The sequence below is a fragment of the Vulpes lagopus genome, chromosome 10, assembly GCF_018345385.1.
Source record: "Vulpes lagopus strain Blue_001 chromosome 10, ASM1834538v1, whole genome shotgun sequence".
Taxonomy (NCBI): domain Eukaryota; kingdom Metazoa; phylum Chordata; class Mammalia; order Carnivora; family Canidae; genus Vulpes; species Vulpes lagopus.
The window spans coordinates 91338668-91359048 of record NC_054833.1 but is presented as its reverse complement, the minus strand read 5'-3'; the positions used below and the strand labels follow the sequence as shown (position 1 = coordinate 91359048).

General features: G+C 60.3%; 1 protein-coding gene across 2 annotated transcripts in view; it reads left to right on the top strand.

Moving 5' to 3' along the window:
• The window catches only part of ZFPM1 (zinc finger protein, FOG family member 1), a 69731-nt gene that overhangs the window by 46197 nt on the left and 3153 nt on the right, over positions 1-20381 (top strand). For both annotated transcript variants that reach the window (XM_041772032.1, XM_041772031.1), the window contains exons 4-9: positions 5270-5403; positions 14380-14482; positions 16290-16502; positions 19395-19628; positions 19908-20003; positions 20079-20225. In XM_041772032.1, the coding sequence (XP_041627966.1) occupies positions 5270-5403; positions 14380-14482; positions 16290-16502; positions 19395-19628; positions 19908-20003; positions 20079-20225 (927 nt within the window). The remainder of the gene's footprint in view (positions 1-5269; positions 5404-14379; positions 14483-16289; positions 16503-19394; positions 19629-19907; positions 20004-20078; positions 20226-20381) is intronic.

Genomic DNA, 20381 nt, shown 5'->3' with positions numbered 1-20381 from the left:
CCCACTTCCCCCCAGCCGTGTGCCCACCTCCCCCCAGCAGTGTCCCCATCTTCTCCCCCCAAGCAGTGTCCCCATCTTCTCCCCCCAAGCAGTGACCCCGCCTCCCCCCACAGCAGAGTCCCTGTCTTCTCCACCCCCAGCGATGTCTCCCAGTCACCACCTGCATCAGCACAGGGAAGGGGGTCAGGACCTGACCATGAGTGTGGCTGGGGCTCTGGTCCCCAACTCCCCTCCCTGTTGCAGGTCTTGAGCCAGCAGTGTAGCCGCACTACGCCTCAATTTCCCCCTCTGCACCTGGGGGAGAGCTTGAGTGTGACGGGGAGGACTCCTGCAGACGGTACCAGGCGCAAGGCTAAGGCTCAATAAAGGGGGGCCAGGGATCGGGTTGGGATCACGCGTTCTCAGGGCAGATGGTGTCACCCCATGTCTGACTGAGCGGGCGGAGGCCATGGGAGGACATGGGGGGATTGGGAGGCTGTGGAGAGCCAAGGGGGAATCTGGGGTCATGGAGGACATGGGGGGACCTGGAGGGACAAGGGGGTTGTGGAGGCTGTGGGAGGACATGGGGGGATGGGAAGATGTGGAGGGCCAAGGGGGGACCTGAGGGGATGAAGGGGTCGTGGAGGCCGTGGGAGGATGTGGGGGGATGTGGGAGGACCTGGGGGGACGAGGGGGTTATGGAGGCCATAGGAGGATGTGGAGGGATGTGTGAGGATCTGGGGGGATGAGGGGGTCATGGAGGCCGTGGCGGGACGTGGGGGGACGTGGGAGGACCTAGAGGGATGAGGGGGGCTGTGGAGGCTATGGGAGGACATGAGGGGATGTGGAGGCTGTGGGAGGACATGGAGGGCCATGGGAGGATGTGGAAGGATGTGGGAGGACCTGGGGGATGAGGGGGTCATGGAGGCCGTGGGGGGACATGGGATGTGGAGGCTGTGGGAGGATGTGGAGGCTGTCAGAGGATGTGGGGGGATATGGAGGCTGTCGGAGGATGTGGGGGGATGTGGAGGCCGTGGGAGGACATGGAAGACATGGGGGGATGTGGAGGTAGGATATGGAGGCCATGGGGGGACAGGGGGGCCCGTGGGAGGGCGTGAGAGGATGTGGGGGAACAAGAAGGACATGGAGGGCCGAGGGGGGGACGTGAAAGGATGTGGGGGGATGTGGAGGATGTGGGGGGATGAGGGGGGCTGTGGAGGACGTGGGGGGACGTGGGGGGCTCGGGAGGACCTGCCTGGTGCAGGAAGAGAACCTAGGGATGGAAGGAGGCTGCCTGGGAGGAGGACACCGCCACCGGGAAGCCCACCCCAACCGGCCCACCATCGCAGCTGCCGCCGCCCAGGTTTCCTGGGAGACGTGGGGCAGAGAGGCTCTGCCTCCCTCATCCCCCTGCCAGGTGCCCCCCTGGGGTTTTGTGAGTGAGCGAGCACTGAGCCAGAGTCCAGAGACGCAGCCTGCCGTGTGGCTCGGGAGCTATGGCCGCCACGGTCCTCTGGCTCTTCTCGAGGCTGTTTAAAAATAACCATGTCTCCCTGCCTGTCGGTCCCCCCACCCCCAGCCCCTGCCAGCTCCCACCCCCAGCCCCGTGTCCCCCACCCCTAAGCCCCTTGCCCTCACTCATCTACACTTTTATTCCTTCTTGCCCTTGAGCTGAATTCACCTCATGAGGTTCCCCGCCTGCCAGGATTGGGTGGCCCCAACCACCCCCACTTTTCTGATGCAATTTTGCTTCTGGTTGAGAGAGGGTCTCTGGTAGGTGCTAACTGGGCTCTAATACAGCTTGACCCTATTTGTGCTATGCAAGGGATTGGACAGGAACTGTTTGCTGGGAATAAGTTGTCTGAGTAGATGGATGTGGAGTGTCGCCAGGGCCACCACGTACAGTTGCACAGGTTGTGCACTATAACAAGGGCTCTTGGTGAGCTGGGGCTGAGATCCAGCCATGTTCCCTTCACCCAGCCTGGTATCTGCCATAGCCCTGCATGTCCCCACAGGGGGTGCCCTTCCTAATACACAGCACCTGGGTACCGGCCTCCCCGAAGCAGGAAGTGGGTTTTCACAGGGACCATTACTCTATTCCCAGCCCAAGTTCCTGGGCTCCCTGGCCTCCTCACCTGTCCCAGGCCTTAACCAGCCCCCAGCAAGCCCTGAGTGGTGGGTTCTGCCCTGAGGCCTGCAGAATGGCAGTCTTTATCGGGAGCCAGCCCTCCCTCTGGCAGTGCATGATACCCAGAAGATGGAGTGGCTGCCGTGGGAAACGCCAGCCACGCTGTTATCTGGGAGGCTCGGCCCGCCGGCCCTGGGGCTCCGATTAGGCAGCGTGGCTGTTTGCCTGTGGGTGCCCGCGTGGGCGGGGCGGGGCGGCACCCTGGCTCGCTCCTTCCCTGCATCACTAGGAGGGCCAGGCCCTGAGACAGAAAGCTCAGGACAGCACAGCCTGGGAAGCCTGGGGCTGCCCACATCCCCCTCAGCTCTTGGGGACCCCCCGGGCCAGCCCCCCACATGCTGAGGGATGGTGGGCCTCCAGCCTCAGTGGAAGGTGCCCTCTCCTGATGGGGCCTCCCTGTCCCATGAGTCCTTCCACATGTTCTGGACGCTGGCAGGGAGCTCGGTGGAAATGGAGGGGCTCCGGGTCACCATCCGTGTGGTGTCTGTGGTCCCAGCAGGAGAGATGCAGCCCAGAGAGGCGCGCGGGCTTCCCTGTTCTGATGCCCACGTGCAGGCAGACCCCCGGGTTCTTAGAGGCTTCTGGTCGCCTGCAGAGGGGCAGGCCACAGCATGAGGACACTGGACGATGCCCCCCTGACCTACCGCCATGAGCTGGGAGCCGGGAGTGTGGTGCCCAGCCAGGCTCAGTCCATCGTGGGCTCCCACGCATCAGTTGGCTTGACGGCCGGCCGGGTGGACAGACCATGCATCCCCAGCCAGCTTGCCTTTAGATAGCTTTATGCTCCTCCCTCCATCCCTCACACATGCCAGTCCCCTGAGGGCCAGCCGGGCAGGGAACCAGGGACCCACGTACACCCAGGGCCCTGGGTCAGTGCTACAGCGGGGTGGCCTGGGTTCAGATCCTGACCTCCTGCTGCGTGGCCTCTCGGGACCTCAGTGTCCTCATCTGGATCGGGGATGTGAAGAGAGGACCAACTTCGTGGGACCATTTGAGCGGGGGTGGGTGACCTTGTGGCAGCTAGACATACTCCCATCCCTGAGGATGGGCCCTGCAGGGCCAGGGAGGGGGTGGCCCATGGGCAGAGCCCTGGGCTGGGGCCCCAGTGTCCTGGCAGGCTGGCAAGGGACGTGGCCCCTCATGGGCAAGCTGCAAAGTGACAGAGCCTGCCTCTGCCCCCCTCTCTGGGGGGCTGATAAAGGGGCGCCGGTCTCCTCGGCCTCGTCCTGGTCCCCTGCCATCTTATCTGCCCCAGGGAAGACAAGGACCCAGTTAGAACGTTTTAGCTGGGCCTCCTGGCGTATTTACACGTTATCTCTGCCATTAGGCCGGCAGTTATCTGATAATCGGGCCCATTAAGGCCACAGCCTGCCCGATCGGGGCTCCAGGAAGTGGGGCCGCCGCCACAGCCTCGCTTGGGGACCAGGCCAGGCCACGTGAGGCCTCCATGGGCCCAGGCAGCCCAGATGGCACCCAATGCACGAGGTTGCCGGGCCTTCGTAGGCAGAGGGTGTGGGATCTGGAAAGGGTCCCCCAATTGAGGGCATGACCACCCTGGTCCCCTTGTCCCATGAGGATGCAGAGGCTCAGGCAGGGCAGGTAATGTGCCAGGTGTGAAGCTCCCAGGGCAGCCCTGACAAATTCGTAGGATCCTGGGGCCTTAAACTCTGAGAAATCTGGGCCAGACATCCCCGATGGAGGTGTGCCAGGACTGTGTGCCCTCTGGCAGCTCTGGGGGATGGTCCTTCCTGGCTCTCAGGGCTCCGGGGGCTCCTGAGCAGCTTCCTCCTTGCCCATCACGTAGTCCCTGCCTGTCTGCATGCAGCCTTCCCCCCATGTCTCTTCTGTGTGTTGTTTATAAGGACATGTGTCTTGGGATTTAGGGTCCCACCAGGTAATCCGGCATGGTCTCCTCTCGAGCTCCTAATGTAATTGCATCTGCAAAACCCTTTTTCCAAATAAGGGCTCGTTCACAATTTCAAGGTGGTTGTATCTTTGGGGTGCTCACATTCATGTGGGTCACATGGTGAGACTGGGCTAAACCAGGAGCCTGACTGCAGACCCTCTTGGACCCCAAGTCCCACCCTAGGGAGATTGACTGCCTCCGGGGCTCACACAGAGGCCCATCTGTCTGTTTTAATGTAACTACACTTTGGGGTGGCCCTGCAACAGGCACCATGGGAGCCGCCGCCTGGGCCACAGGTGCCGTCAGAGCCCAGAGAGTCTGCTGCCCCCACGTGGCACAGGCAGCTGCAGCCCCCCCACCCCACCCCGAGCCTCTTACACCCCTAGGAGAGGCCGGGCAGAGAGGCAGCACGACACAGGACCCCAACCTTTCCAGAAAGTGAGAGGAGGTCCTGGGATGGGCAGCCACACTGGGGTCCCTGCTGGTCCCCGACCCTGCTGATTCACAGGGAGAGAACGGAGCCTATGTCAGGGCCACCCAGGTGCGAATTCTGGCTTTGCCGAGGGCCTTGGGGTGGAGCATGGCTCTTTGACTTGGTTTCCCCTCTGTGAGCTCTGTGCTGAGCATAGTGAACAAGCCCTGTGCAGCCTGAGGAGGCAGGGAGTGCTGGGGTCCCCACCTTAGAGATGTGGAAATCAAGGTCCAGCATTTCCACGGCCACCTCACAGGCTTGCTCTATGGATCTGGGGGCTCCAGCCGATGGGGAGGGGCAGGAGGCAAGCCTCATCAACGCCGCCATCCACCATGTGCCTTCCATGACATAAGCTGCAGGGATGAGCTGGCTCTATGCGCACGTTCCGGGCGGCCTCGTGGCTGCCACCCTGTGCTACATGAGACATGTGTCCTAACAGGGCAGTATGGTCCACCTGCTCAGTCCAGCTTCAGGCACCCCATCCTGCCACCTGCTGTCCCTCCCCAACAGGGGCTTGCTGCAGGCGCTGGCTGGGCTCCCAGCATCCAGGCACTGGCCGCTGTCCCCATACCACAGGCCCAGGCCACAGGGCACCCACCACCACCCGGGCAGCTGCTCCTGGCGGGCCGGGGACTGCACAGCTGGACCACACCTGGGAAGGTGGCAGGGTGGGATGGTCCCCTCAGCTGGGCATGATTCACACCCCTGATACTTCTCCCCACAGACGAGCTGGAGCTGGTGCTGCAGGATGGGCAGAGGTGCGTGCGAGCTCGACACAGCCTCTCCGAGGGCCTGTCCTGGGGCCCCTTCCGTGGGAACATCCAGAGCAGAGCCTCGTCCCCTGGGCAGGCGGAACCGGTAAGGAGCCCTGACCCCAGCAGCCCACCCACCAGCTGCAGGACAGCAGCCAGGGCAGAGTCTGGCCCAGGGCACAGAGCCCTGCCGCCCCTGAAGCCAAGCCCCAGTTATACTCCAGCCCAGAAGTGCCTGCCCCTCCGAGTGCGTCAGGAGATGGGCGCCTAAGGCCTTGGGACGAGGGCAGTAGGAAGCAGTTGACTGGGAGTACAAGGAAGGCTTCCTGGAGGAGGTGGCACGAAGAGGGCTTCCTGGAGGAAGATTCTTTAAGTGGGCCCTTAACAGAGGAGTAGAAGTTGGCAAGACAGAGAAAGAAGCAGGTGTTTGAAGTAAGGAGGCAGCAAGGGGCCACGTGGTGGCTGGATGTGGCCTTTGTGGGCAGGGCAAGTGATGAGGTTTTCCAGGAGCTGCAGCAGAGGCTGAGGTCCGCAGAGGCTGAAGTCCATTCTGTCCCTGTGGGTCTTTCTGACGACGGTGGGGGGCGGGGGGATGTTACCTCCCCCTGTAACTACGAAGCCCGCCTGGGCAGTGACCTCCCGCTAGGCCCTGCCATCACCAAGCAGTCACTCGTGTCAGGGTTATTCCTAGGCTGCCTCTGGACAGCAGGGTGGCTCTGCATCCTCTCACAGGGGCGCAAAGGCTCCTTTTAACATACATTTCAAAAAAAAAAAAAAAAAGAAACATACGTTTCAGTGAAGAAAGGGCACCGATGCACCGGAAATGGGTCAGCACGTCAGGCAACCGAGTGGGCAGTACACGGTGAGACAAGAACCAGGAGGCCCCTCCCAGCCCTGACGCCGGCCACTCGAAAGGCTAGGAGGCACCCTAGGTGGGTCCCCTAAGTCCAGGCTCAGGCACCCAGACATGCAGGCATAGCCATGGCCCAGGCCCTCCCTGAATCCCGATGTGGCATCCAGGTGCACCCTGTGGTGCTGGCCTCTGGTCAGCAGGCAGTGGCAGGACTGCAGAGAGGGGTCTCCCCACATCTAGAGGCCAGATGCTGCCCTGACAGTGACATCCAGCTCCAGCCTGGCGCTCCGAGCCCCATGTCTCAGCCACAGAAACCAGGGCCCGGGAACCCGGCCTACAGCAGCATCCCAGGGCTGGTGGGCAGTTGCAGGCGCTCAGTCTGCCATTCACAGTGCCCACCGCATCAGAATCTGGGCTGGAGCCTGGGCCTCCGGAGATGGGGCAGTCTCCCAGGGTCTAAACGTGCAACCCAGCTGTGCACCCCCACCCCGGGCCATCCACACAGCCCATCACAGCCAAGTGCCCAGGCTCAGAGGGGTACATGCCGGCCTCAGCTGCTCAGCAAGAGGCTGGCCCAGGACCAAGGGCCCCCACCCCCATGACCAGGTCATCCCTGTGGCACAGGGTCCGGATCCCAACACTTCCCTCATGGCTGTTTCCTTCCCCGGCAGGCTCCTGAGCTACTTGAGCTTCTGCTTCCTGAGCCCATGGGGCCTCAAGGGGACACAGGGAGCCCCTGAAGGGTCCCTGGGGCCCAAGCCTGCAGACCCTCCAACGTCCCTGCAGAGGAGAGGGTAGGCGGGCAAAACTGCAGCTTAACTGCAAAGTGGGGCAGCTGGTGGCATGCCCACCTCCCAGGGCAGCTGGGCAGGTAAATGAGGTGGTGCCTGCAAGGTGGTTGCCACAGGGCAGGGCTTGCTCAGCTTGCTCTTGTCCTGTGGCCCAAGCAGAAAGAAAATAGCAGAAATCAACTGCAAGACATGATTTGGCTCCAAGGAGGGGACGGAGACTATGGTGTTCAGAGCAGTTCCTTGAGGCAATGAGCTCCCCATCACTGGAGGGATGCAAGCAGCAATTGACTTTTCAGAGGGTGGGCTGTTGAGGGGCAGTTCAGGGCTGGGAGGAGGAGTGGCTGGCTGGGCTGGAGCTCCCTGGCTCTGAATTCTCATAAGCAGTGACAAGATAAAAGTGTGCAGCTGTGTGTGGCCACACCCCTCTCGTCAGCTCCCTCCTGTGGGTCAGTCATCCCCTTCCAGGACAGACAGGTGTCACTCACTGCACACACTAAGGAGCGCCCATTCTTATGCATGGGCCCAGGTCTTCCCTGCCTGCACCCTGTGAGGCATGCTCCCCATTTTACAGATGAGGAAACTGAGTCTCCGGCAGGTTAAGTGACTTGGTATACTCACCAGGATCAAATAGCCAAGTAGAATTGCAACCCGTCTGCCCAAGCCAAGACCCCTGCAGGCTCTGTAAGGACAGGGCGGAGCTGGCCCCAGGGTCTGTGCCCAGCCCTTCTCTCTGAGGGTTTCGTCCTCCTTGGGCCCAGGGCGCAGGTCAGCCTGGGGAGACTTGGCACGAGGTTGGAGACGCTCTCCAGGCAGAGAGATAATGTCCACAGGGAGAGAGGGACCAGCGCCAGGGAAGCCAGTGGCCTTTGAGGCTCTTGCCGAGGAGCTGAGGGAGGAAGGAGCCTCGCCTGCTCTTCCCTGCAGTTTTATCTCCTACAGAATTAAATCCTTGATTAACCCTTATCTCCCCAGCAGGCGCTATCTGCGCCTTGGCGCCGAGTGTCCAGACACACCGTACACGATGATTGATTTCTTAAAGATAGCGCGCTTTTCCGATACTTCATTTATTGTCTAAATATTTTTGCTAACATTTCAGCGAGCCCCTTATCGAGCTCAGCTGATGGGTCCCAGTTCTCTCCCCCATGCACCTCCCACCCCAGATGGTCCTATCAGCTGCCAGACGGTTTCTTAGCTGTTTGGAAGGGAGAAGGGGCCCTGATGGAGTATGGCAACCCTTCCCTGCTGGTTTCCTTAGGCCAAGAGCTACTTGCAGGGGATGGGGGTGGCTCCTCCCATGAGACTTTGGGGATGGGAACCCCAGGAAGTATGCAGAGCAAGTGCACATAGCCTGGCAGGAGTCAAGAGTGGTTCCTGCACCAACTTTCAGTGTGACCTTGGGCTGGTCCCTCCCTGATCCAGCTGTGGCTTCTACTTCCCAGGGTTTGGAAACCCAGCCAACTCTAAAATTTGCAATCAGATACAAAAAAAATGTTCAGGATGGTTGGGTGGATAGATGACTGGGTGGGTGGGTAGGTGGACAATGGATGAATGGATGGATGGATAGCTGATAGATGGATGAGTGGGTGGGTGGATAGATGGATGGGTGGGTAGGTAGGTGGATGGATGAATGGATAGATAAATCAATGGCAGATGGGCAGGTGGGTAGATGGACAGATGGAGTGGATGAATGGATGGGTGTGTGGATGGATGAATGGACAGACGGATAAATGGATGGCAGATGGCCAAGTGGACGGATGGATGGATGAGTAGATGGATGAATGGATGGGTAGGTGGATGGATGAGTGGATAGACAGATGGATGGATAAATGGATGGCAGATGGGCGGGTGGACGAATGAATGAGTAGATGAGCTCATGAAGAGTGAGTGAATTCTCATGCCCAGCGTGGTCCCCAGTGGTTTGGCCCATCTATCTCTCCAGTCATCCCCCCAGGACTTACCCACTGTAACTAGAGGCCACCATGACATCAGTGAGACCAGGAAGGCAACAGGTCGGCTGGGGAGAAGCCCCTTCCAGAGCAGTTGGAATGAGACCAGCTGGGCCCCACCTTGCCTTGCATCTTCATGCAGGCATCAGCATAGAGGGACCTTAGGTGAGTCTCCTGCATCCTTTAGCTAGAGATAGGGCGGGGCTGGGGCCCTTGGGGCCCATGGGCTCTAAGCAGCCCTCGTGCAAGAAGCCCTGAGGCTGGCAAGGGGGTCATTGCCTGACAGAGCCCAGCCTCCCATCAGGGCCACCCAGCTCTGCCTCTCTGCTCTTGTAAGGACATTTGTCACTGGATTTAGGACACACCTGGATAATCTAAGAGGATGTTCTTTGGGTTGTCTTTAATCACATCTGCCAAGACCTTTTTCCAAATAAGGCCATGTCCACAGGTGGACATATATTTGGGGATCATACAGCCAGCTCCAGAAAGCTAGCAAGCTGCAGAACCAGGGTCCAGCCCGTGTTGGCCCCTGACCCTCCATGGGGCAGCCCCTGAGGGGATGGTCAGGTTGGGGCTCTGCTGGAGCACCAGATAGTGAGGAGGTAGTGCCCTGAGGTGGACATCCTCTGGGACAAGCCCCAGAAAGGAGGCCTGCCACTGGCCTTCTGGGGTCCCTGACTCCCTTCCTCCCCACGCCTCAGCCTCTCCACCGGCAGTTGTAGGAGCAGGGTCTGGGAAATGCTGTGGGTGCAAAGGGCTGACTCATACCAGCCTCCTGGAGGTCTAGGAGGAGCAACCACCTGGTCTCAGAGACCCTGGTACCCCTCCCACCACACTGGAAAGACCGGAACTCTAAGGAGTGGGAGAGGCCTCTCCTCCTGGGACCAGGAGAGCCATCTGCACCAGACCCACCCTTAGAGCTGGCTCCCTCCCTGGGCCCAAGGGCCACCCAAAGAAGAGGGCTGGGGGCCATATGGGAGCTGTCCAAGCAGCTCACTCCCACCATACCTCATGTTGTTCTCAGCTTGTCTCTCTAGCTCGTTCTGCCTCCAGCCTTCCATCGGTGGTTTCTAAACTGCCTCCCCACTCCAGCATCCACACTGGGAGACCAGGGTGGCATGTTCTGTTTATGGCACCCACATGCCAGGCACACGCCAGGCTCTGACTGTTCAACAAATGAGCAGACAGATGGGTGGAGGCAGAAAGGGAAGGACAGGTGCATGGAGGTAGATGGTAGATGAATGGGTGGGTGGGTGGGTGGATAGGTAGGTAGTGGAGGGGTGAATAGATGGTGGATGGAAGGAGGGAAGGGTGGATGGGTGGTTAGGTAGGTAGATGGGTAGATGAGTTAGATGGATGTGTGAATGGGCAGGTGGATGGAGGGGTAAATGGATGATGGAGGGAGGGAGGGAAGAGTAGATGGTTAGGTGAGTGGATGGATGTGTGAATTGGGTAGGTGGGTGGAAGGGTAAATGGATGGTAGATGGAGGAGTGGGTGGGTGGATAGGTAGGTGGTGGAGGAGTGGGTGGGTAGATAGATGGGTAGGTGAATGAAGGGGCTAATGGATGGTAGGTGGATGGAGGGAAGGAAGGAAGGAAGGATGGATGGATGGATGGATGGATGGATGGATGGTAGATGGAGGGAGGGAAGGTGGATGGATGTAAGGAAGCTGAGATCATGCAGACCCAGGTTCTAGTCCTGTGTGCACACAGCCACTTCCTGTGACCTGGGCATCACTTAGCTCTGTGAGCCTCGGTTCTCATCTGTGAAATACTTTCTTCTCAGGGTCTGGGGGAGACAAGGAGCCAAGGACAGAAAGGCGGTTGCCTCTGGGAGGGTGAGCAGGACAGGGACAGGACATCTCAGGATAAGCTGAAGGAGGGAGGTGGGTGGGGGCCCCCATCAGAGCCCAGACTGGGCCTGCCCCAGCCCTGACCTCCCGTGAACCTCCCCACAGTGGCCCCGGGGGAGGCCTGGGCAGCCCCCACTGCCCTTCTGGAGGAGTGGGTGGGTAGATAGATGGGTAGGTGAATGAAGGGGCTAATGGATGGTAGGTGGATGGAGGGAAGGAAGGAAGGAAGGAAGGAAGGAAGGAAGGAAGGAAGGAAGGAAGGAAGGAAGGAAGGAAGGAAGGATGGATGGATGGATGGATGGATGGATGGATGGATGGATGGATGGATGGATGGATGGATGGATGGATGGATGGATGGATGGATGGATGGATGGATGGATGGATGGATGGATGGATGGATGGATGGATGGATGGATGGATGGATGGATGGATGGATGGATGGATGGATGGATGGATGGATGGATGGATGGATGGATGGATGGATGGATGGATGGATGGATGGATGGATGGATGGATGGATGGATGGATGGATGGATGGATGGATGGATGGATGGATGGATGGATGGATGGATGGATGGATGGATGGATGGATGGATGGATGGATGGATGGATGGATGGATGGATGGATGGATGGATGGATGGATGGATGGATGGATGGATGGATGGATGGATGGATGGATGGATGGATGGATGGATGGATGGATGGATGGATGGATGGATGGATGGATGGATGGATGGATGGATGGATGGATGGATGGATGGATGGATGGATGGATGGATGGATGGATGGATGGATGGATGGATGGATGGATGGATGGATGGATGGATGGATGGATGGATGGATGGATGGATGGATGGATGGATGGATGGATGGATGGATGGATGGATGGATGGATGGATGGATGGATGGATGGATGGATGGATGGATGGATGGATGGATGGATGGATGGATGGATGGATGGATGGATGGATGGATGGATGGATGGATGGATGGATGGATGGATGGATGGATGGATGGATGGATGGATGGATGGATGGATGGATGGATGGATGGATGGATGGATGGATGGATGGATGGATGGATGGATGGATGGATGGATGGATGGATGGATGGATGGATGGATGGATGGATGGATGGATGGATGGATGGATGGATGGATGGATGGATGGATGGATGGATGGATGGATGGATGGATGGATGGATGGATGGATGGATGGATGGATGGATGGATGGATGGATGGATGGATGGATGGATGGATGGATGGATGGATGGATGGATGGATGGATGGATGGATGGATGGATGGATGGATGGATGGATGGATTGGATGGTAGATGGAGGAGTGGGTGGGTAGATAGATGGGTAGGTGAATGAAGGGGCTAATGGATGGTAGGTGGATGGAGGGAAGGAAGGAAGGAAGGATGGATGGATGGATGGATGGATGGATTGGATGGTAGATGGAGGAGTGGGTGGGTAGATAGATGGGTAGGTGAATGAAGGGGCTAATGGATGGTAGGTGGATGGAGGGAAGGAAGGAAGGAAGGAAGGAAGGAAGGAAGGAAGGAAGGATGGATGGATGGATGGATGGATGGATGGATGGATGGATGGATGGATGGATGGATGGATGGATGGATGGATGGATGGATGCGATGTGCTGGTTGTGTGCCAGGTGGGCACCACTGGAACGGAGGGCTTCACACAGATGGGTACTTCCCAGTGCCCTAGGAGGGGCTGAGCTGCAGAGAGAGAGAGACTGAGCCCCCCAGCCCTACCCCGAGAGCAGGTGGCAGGACGATGGCAGGTCTGGAACAAGCATGTGGGTTGGCTCACAGCTCCAAGCAGGAGGGGCATCACCCGTTTGCAGAGAGGGCCAGCATGGGTGCAGGCTGGTCTGCTCCCAGGGCCAGGGCTCTCCCTTCTGACCACTAGTCTCCACTTGCCCCTCCTATGGCCAAGCCACATAGCGGCTCCACTGGCCACGATGTGCCAACCTCGTTGGGAGCTGTCCCCAGGAGTGCTGGGCTTGTAGGCCTGATCTTGCTGGGTCCTTGGGTCAGCTGCAGGGTGGGGACAAGCAGCCAGAGTGCAGAGAGGGGCCGCCTCGGGTTGCAGGGTGCAGGAGTGCTGGGCTTGTAGGCCTGATCTTGCTGGGTCCTTGGGTCAGCTGCAGGGTGGGGACAAGCAGCCAGAGTGCAGAGAGGGGCCGCCTCGGGTTGCAGGGTGGTACTTGGCTCAAGGTCACAGCGAGGGAGGCCAAGCCCAGACTGGACCCCAGTGCCCAGCTCTGGAGCCCATGTCATCCCTGAACAGTAGGCAAAGGCCCTGGCCTTGGACCTGGCGAGGAGGTACCCAGAATCTGTCAGAGGACACGTCACACACCATCATTTGACTGGCTGTACCACCAGGGTGGTGTCCCGGCCGGCTGCTGTGTGTACCCCTGGTCTAGGTGGCAGCATTTCCAGGTGACAGCAGGTGATACTGGTTCTCCAGATCAAGGTCCTGATGCACCATTTCTGAATAAAAGGTGCTTATTTGCATAAAACAGAAGTACCCAAAGTGGATACGTACTGTGCCTTTGCACACGGTACCTGGTGGCTGAGCTTGGGCACCCCTGGTCAGAGCAGCCTGGGGCCATGGGCCTGGGTGTGGCAGCCATCACCCCAACTTCCTAGTGCAAAGCAAGGTCAGGGTTTTACCCCGCTGCCAGCCCTTCACAGCCCTGTGCCGCTCTCTCCACATCTGACCAGGGCTGGGCCACTGAGTGGGGCCGCAGGCAGCCTTGCCCTCCCCAGCACCAGGCTGTTTCCTCCCCTGCTGGGGTGGCCCTGGGTGTCAGAAATCAGACCCCCCCCCCCCACTCTGCAGGCCCACAGCAGCAGCCTCATGGGCAGAGCCCAGAGCACTCTTGCCCTGTGGGTACTATGAGGGCCCAGCTTGCAGGGAACAGGGGAGGTGGCTGGGTAAGGTGGTACTCACCCCACGTGCCCACTTCCCCCTCCCCCAGCCCACTTCCCCTCCTCGAGGCGGGGGAAGGGCTAACCCCAGTGACGGCAGCCTCAGGGAGCCCCGGGGAGGTGACCAGGTGCTGAGCTGCCTTGGCCTGGGGAACTCAGAGGATGTTCTGGTGTCTGCTGTGTGCTGGCCTTGGGCTAGAGGGGACAGAGGTGGGCCTGCCATGCCCTGCAGCAGGCAGGGACCCACCACACACACACACCTTGGGGAGGACACAGAAGCCCCTCTCTGGGGAGACACCGTCTCCCCAAGGCCAATCTCAGCCTCTGTTCACGGAGCTCGCTTTGGGGGCCTATGCAGGACAACCTGTGTGCGGGGTGGCCTATGCACCCCGTGGACCACCAGAGGAAGGAGGCAGGGAGAGAATCCCTGCTCTGCAGCCCCCTGGCTGTGTGACCCTGAGTGAGTAGTTTGACCTCTCTTGGAAGAGCACCCAGTGCCCCGTGCAAGGAAGATCAGCTCCTGCTGCCGCTGCCTGCTCCGCGGTGCTGAAGGGGGAGCAGCGGGCTGCAGCCCGGCCGCCCTGCTGGGGCCTCTCAGGCTCTTCCCTCTGCACCACGCGGGACCCCTGGCCAGGCTCTTCCTGTGATGTGTCCCTGACAAGCCCCCTTGCTTCCCCACCCCCAGGGCCCGGCCCTGACCCTGCTGCTGGGGGATGAGCCCTGCTGGCTGAGGACGCTGCCCCAGGCCCTGACCGAGGCTGAAGCCAACGCGGAGATCTACAGGAAGGGTTGGTATCATGGCGCTTCCCTCGCGGCCTTCCGGCAGGTGGGGGTCACTTAGCTGTCCCTGCGCTGGCCCTTAAAGGGAAAGCAGCCTGCTTGGGCTGAGCAGTCGGCACACTAGGGCCAGGAGGCAGCCGACGCCAAAGTCCTGATGAAAGGAGCGGCCCTGGGGTTTCAGGGCCAGGATGCTGCTGCTCCACTGCTCCCAGCGCCTCTTGGAGATCACCAGGGTCCAGAGGGAATCCCAGGATTTGGAGACCACCAGGGTCAGCAGACAGTCCCAGACCAGGTGGGCTGAGGTGCCGACTAGACCACAGCCCATTCCGGGGAAGAGCAGGAGGGCCACGTTCAGACCTAGCCACATGGGGCCTGGGCCACATCCCCTGGCCTTCTTGGACATTTGTTTCTTTAAGAGACTGAGAGCTCATCCAGACCCAGGGGCTTCTGCGCCTACCTCCCTGCACCGTCTAGAAGGAGCATCCCCCCTGCCTACACGCAGCCAGTTCAGAGGGCTCAGGAGCTTCCATTTCCAGAGCCAAGGTCCTGCCTGCCTGGGAGGTTTGACCCTGAAGTGAAGTGTGACACAGTCTTCCCAGTGTATGTCAGGGCAGTGGGGACCCCCGACCACCCCATCACAGACAGGAAGGCTCAGGCCCAAGGAGATGATGTAAGCACAAAATTGTGACAATTTCTCCAACCAGGCCAGGTCTGTCCGCCCCAGCGCAGCCATCAGGAAGGTGTATGCCCACCACCCATAGGAGATGGCCTCATTCTCCTGTGGGGGCCTGCGCTCTGCCGGAATGTTCAGGGTGGGGGGCACAGCCACATTGCCTCCCTGCAAGCAGCATGTTCAGCTGAGTAATCCCAGCAGAGGCATAGCTTTGTCTGAGGGCAGCTCTCATTTCAGGAGGAGCCAGAGGCCTTCAGGGGTAGGGCAGGGGACACGAGGTCATGGCATCCTCTCACTCCAGCCCATGCCCACCTGGGGCCTCCCCAGCATGATGGACTTACAGCACAGGTGCTGAGCCCAGCATCTAGGAACCTGGCCTGCGCTTTGTCCTCTGTACCTGCTCCCCCCGCCCTCCTCCCATCGAGGTGGTGCTCAAAGGACCCGGACAGCAGCCAGAAGGGACTGAAGGCCCCAGTGTTGGCAGTGAGTGGCCAGACATGTGTCTGTCTGCCCAGCCAGGACATGGGCCATTAGTGCTGCCTGGCCCATCCTCCCGCCCCGGTCAGCAGGGCTCCAGCCACAGTGTGCCAGGCAGGACAAGGTCCTCACGGAGCTGACGGGGTGAGGCTGGCCTGGGAGGTAGAGGGCAGGGCCGTGTTCCTGGCAGCCTGGAGGTGGACGCAAAGGTGGGCAGGCGGGTGCCTGGTGGCTGGCGGAGGCTGCCCCCTGCCGGCTACTGTGGGAACAGCCGCTCCTAGGGGAGCTGTGAAAACACCTGCTTAGCAGCTGCCTGCCCTGACCCTGCCCCTGGGCCCTGCTGTGCCTGGCCCTCAAGCCACCCCTCTCCTGGACAAAAGGGCCGGCACTGCCGTCTTTAGGGCCCTCCTACTAGGCAGGAGCAAGCAGACCTGAGAAGCCACCGGTCGGGTGAAGCAGGGTGGCTTATTATAGAGACAGGCCTGACACACCCCCTGACCAGGACCCTGGCTCTATCCCCCACGTCGGACCTCAAAACCCTGGCCTCCAGGAGGGGGCAGTACAGTGGGGCTCAGGACAGCAGGGGGTGGGCAGCACCTTAGAAGGGCAGTGGTGAGCCCCCAACGGCCAAGGCCCTCCCGTCACCCAGGATTCCGCCCCTGCAGATGAAGCCCTCTGGTGCAGAGTCACCAAGCCGGTGCCGGCAGGCGGGCTGCTGAGCGTGCTCCTCATGGTGGCCGAGCCCCGTGGCACCCCCAGCCACCCTGTGAAGAAGGAGCCAGCAGAGCCCGAGTGCCCGACCCCCGCACACGCCGACATCCAGCTCCTGCCCCAGCAGGCCGGCATGGCATCCATCCTGGCCACAGCAGTCATCAACAGTGAGTACGCTATCGTGCCACCTGGGCACGTGACAGTGACAGGACCACCCCCAGGACCTCAGGGTACACAAAGATAGGTGACCACTGGGGTCTGAGCAGGGTGGAGGGGTGTGCTGCAACAGCTGAGCATGGGGGGACGGGGCAGGTGCCAGGCTACCCCAGCAGGGTCCCCACCAGCTGGACAGGCAGCCAGGCCCAGCTGGGGAGCAGAGCAGGCTTCTTAGCTGCAGCAGCATGGACATGCCCAGGGTGGGATGCTGAGCAGCAGCCTGGTTCCCGCCCCACAGATGCTGTGGCCACATCCATACCTGCCCCTACCTCAGGACAGAACTGCCCCATGAGAATAGCTGGGGTGGAAGGACTGCCACTAGCTCCCTGCCACAATGCACATTAAGGGTTTATTCTGCACTTCTGCACCCTCCACATCCACACTCAACCCAGTGGTCCAGGACCCAAAGTCACCATGGTGGGGGTGCCAGCCTGCCCCCACGGCACCACCACCCTGAGCAGCACAAGGCAGCCTCACTAGGAGGGGGCGGTAGCCTCCAGCATGGCACATCTCCCCAGGCGCTTCCAGGCAAGGATTGCTTCTCAGAAAAACAGAACACAACAAGGGTTTAGATCCAAGTGCTTTAATATCACCCTGGCTGCTAGGTGACAACTATAAAGCTGCAAACTTGGGGAAAGTGGGCTTTTGGGGAAGTCAGACAGGAAGATGGCTTGAAGCACGTGGAAGCAGCTGAGGCCCAGGCCCAATGGGGCACCGGAGCCCACAGGGACCAGCCCTGTCCCCTTAGTATCCCCACTGTGAGCATCCTGACCCCCAGATGCCTATGGGACACTGAAGGGGAGGCTTGGAGGCGGCCAGGGGACAGGCAGCAGCAGCTGAGGGCAGTGGGGTGCCTTCATCCTGGCCACGGACAGACCAAGGGCAGCAGCATGACCACTGGGCAAACCTGACAGAGCTAAGTGAGGAGGAGGGAAGAAGTGTGCAGAGGGGACATAGCTTGCATTCCTGGAACTCAGGTGTGAGGTTGTGGGTTGGCAGAAATGACTCAGGGACACCAGAGTTCACAGGGATCAGCTGCAGCTGTGAGATTCACCCACACACACACACCCTAGCGGGAACATGGGTCCCCAGGAGGACTGGGTGCAGGCCCGAGGGGGTTCCTGAGCAAGCAGGACCCCACTCAGACACTGGGGTGGCAGGGGAGAAGGGAGATGGGAAGGGGCTCTCAGGGGCCAGGACAGCCGCCTCATCAGAACAGACACGTGTGCATCTAAAGCCCATAGTGGCACAACAGGCTCAGTCGGGTCCCCAGGGCTGAGGCGTGGGCCCCTGTCTTCTCGGTCCAGGCTGCTCCAAGGACGTCAAGGGAGTCCCAGGCAACAGGAGGGCTTTCTCCCTTTGGTCTGAGGCTTTGGTGTCCACGCCTCACTGGGAAGCAGCAAGAATGCTGCTGTCATGGGCTACACACCTTGTTCACGATCCACCCCCCACCCCTCCACCCCACCCCCACCCAAGCATGGGCCTGTCTGCCTCTGGGCCTAGAGAAGCCTTAATACAGAGTCCATCATACCTCGTTTCATTTTTGAAACGCGACCACTCTGGGCCTCTGTTTTCTCACCCATGAGATGGGGGCAGTGGTAGCACCAGGTTACCTGGCACAACCAGAACGTGGCCCAAGGTCAGCCCTGGGGCTGTGGGACCCTAACAGTCCTCACTAAACCTCAGGGCTATGGCCAGGGCCTGGATGGGCCTGAGGCCCTCACCCTTCTCCCTACCCATGGCCCAAGGTACTGTTCCCAGCCCTGGCCCCCAGGTACAGAAACAAGCCCACCAGTGGCCTTTCATCTCCTGTTCCCAGCTCAGGGCCTCAGTGAACAGGACAGAGCTAGCTTGAAGCCCCCAAATAAAAGCAAACTTTAAAGGGAGGAAGGGAACCCCCTCTACCTTAACTGTGGACCCAGAATAAACATCAGAAAGGCCAGGGTGAGAAGCACATGCTAACATGCAGTCAAGCCTGGAACAGGCCATGGAGACAAACAGCATTCCTTTAAGTTCTGCCCTAGACACTGAGGACCATCCCTTAGAGAAACCAGGGAAACCTCCACCAGCCGCAGTGCGAGCTAAGTCACAGTCACCTGTCTTCGATAGACGGGGTGAATTAAGCAATTCTGACATATCGGTAACAGACGTGAAACCACTGGGGGAGGAGGGGGGGGGGAGACAGCAAGGGCTCTTCCTCCTCTGCAGCCCCCAGCCCCATCCCCACCCTGGAGGCCACCCAGAGCAGGCTTCGAGACTCAGGCACAGGGGTTCCCTGTGCACCTGCCACTCATACCTGCTCAGGGAAACACACACGTTTCCTCTTCCACGGGGACCCAGGTCCATGCCATCCGTCACGCTCCCTCACAGCACACGTTCACCCACATGTACCTACCTGCGCACACCTACACATGTGCCCCTGCCCCCCTGCCGACTCGTATACACACCACAGGAGCCAGCCCCTCCCCATCCCCCCCCCCCCACCAACCCCCCTCCAGCGTCTGTGAGCATGACCACACCTCTTCCGCCGGGATCCCATGAGGCGACAGCATCTCTTTTTGGGGCTCACTGTTGGGAGGTGGTGTAGGGCCCAGCCTGGGGGGTTATGCCAAGACCCCATCCACGCAGTCCTGTGGCATCCTGGAGAGCTACACAGAGAGAAGCCAGGTTTCCGAGGAAACCAGTGAGAGTAAAGAGCTGTGACCAGGAGGGGAGGCCCCGATCACAAACCTCAGTCCTCAGCATGGCAGGGGCAGGTAGGGCCAAGTCCTCCATTTTCAGAGGCAGCCGCCTCCCTGCCGCCTGGGTGCGCCCCTCAGCCTGTGCCCCCCTCACCCCTGCAGAAGATGTCTTCCCCTGCAAAGACTGTGGCATCTGGTACCGGAGTGAGAGAAACCTACAAGCCCACCTCCTCTACTACTGCGCCAGCCGCCAGAGCACCGGCTCCCCAGCGACCACCGCCACAGACGAGAAGCCCAAGGAGACCTACCCCAACGAGCGGGTCTGCCCCTTTCCGCAGTGCCGCAAAAGCTGCCCCAGCGCCAGCTCCCTGGAGATCCACATGCGCAGCCACAGTGGTGAGGCCCCATGCCCCCTCCCCAGGATGCCCACTGGTGCCCACTCAAGCAGCGCATGATGCTGCATCTGCCCGGGGTGCCCACCCTGCCACAGATGCCCGTGTGGTCTTCCCGTCGCACCTCACGGTGCGTCAGAATGGTCAGCTCAGGACCAGGCCCTGGCCATAGTCCCAGGAGTCAAGGAGGCAGGGTTTAAACAGCCCCCCCACCCCCACCCGTCACAGGTCGTTGGCCAGCTGGGCTCCAGGAGCCCACCCCTCACTCAGCCCTGTGTTCCAGGAGAACGCCCCTTCGTATGTCTCATCTGCCTGTCGGCCTTTACCACCAAGGCCAACTGTGAACGGCACCTCAAGGTGCACACAGACACCCTGAGCGGTAGGTGAGGGCTGGGAAGGGGCTGGTGGAGGGGGCACCCCACCCCAGGGCCCTGATACCACAGCCTGCCTGCAGGTGTCTGCCACAGCTGTGGCTTCATCTCCACCACAAGGGACATCCTCTACAGCCACCTGGTGACCAACCACATGGTCTGCCAGCCCGGCTCCAAGGCGGAGATCTACTCACCCGGGGCTGGGCACCCCACTGCCAAGCTCCCCCCAGGTGAGGCCCTGGGCTTCCCCTGAGGACCGGGAAGGGATGGGGTTTGTCCAAAGGGCAACCAGGGGTAGATTTGAGTGTTGGCCTTCCACCACCTCTGCCCAGGCCAGCTCTCCGCCCTTCCCCCCACCCCTGCTCAGGTCTGGCCCAAGTAGGTCC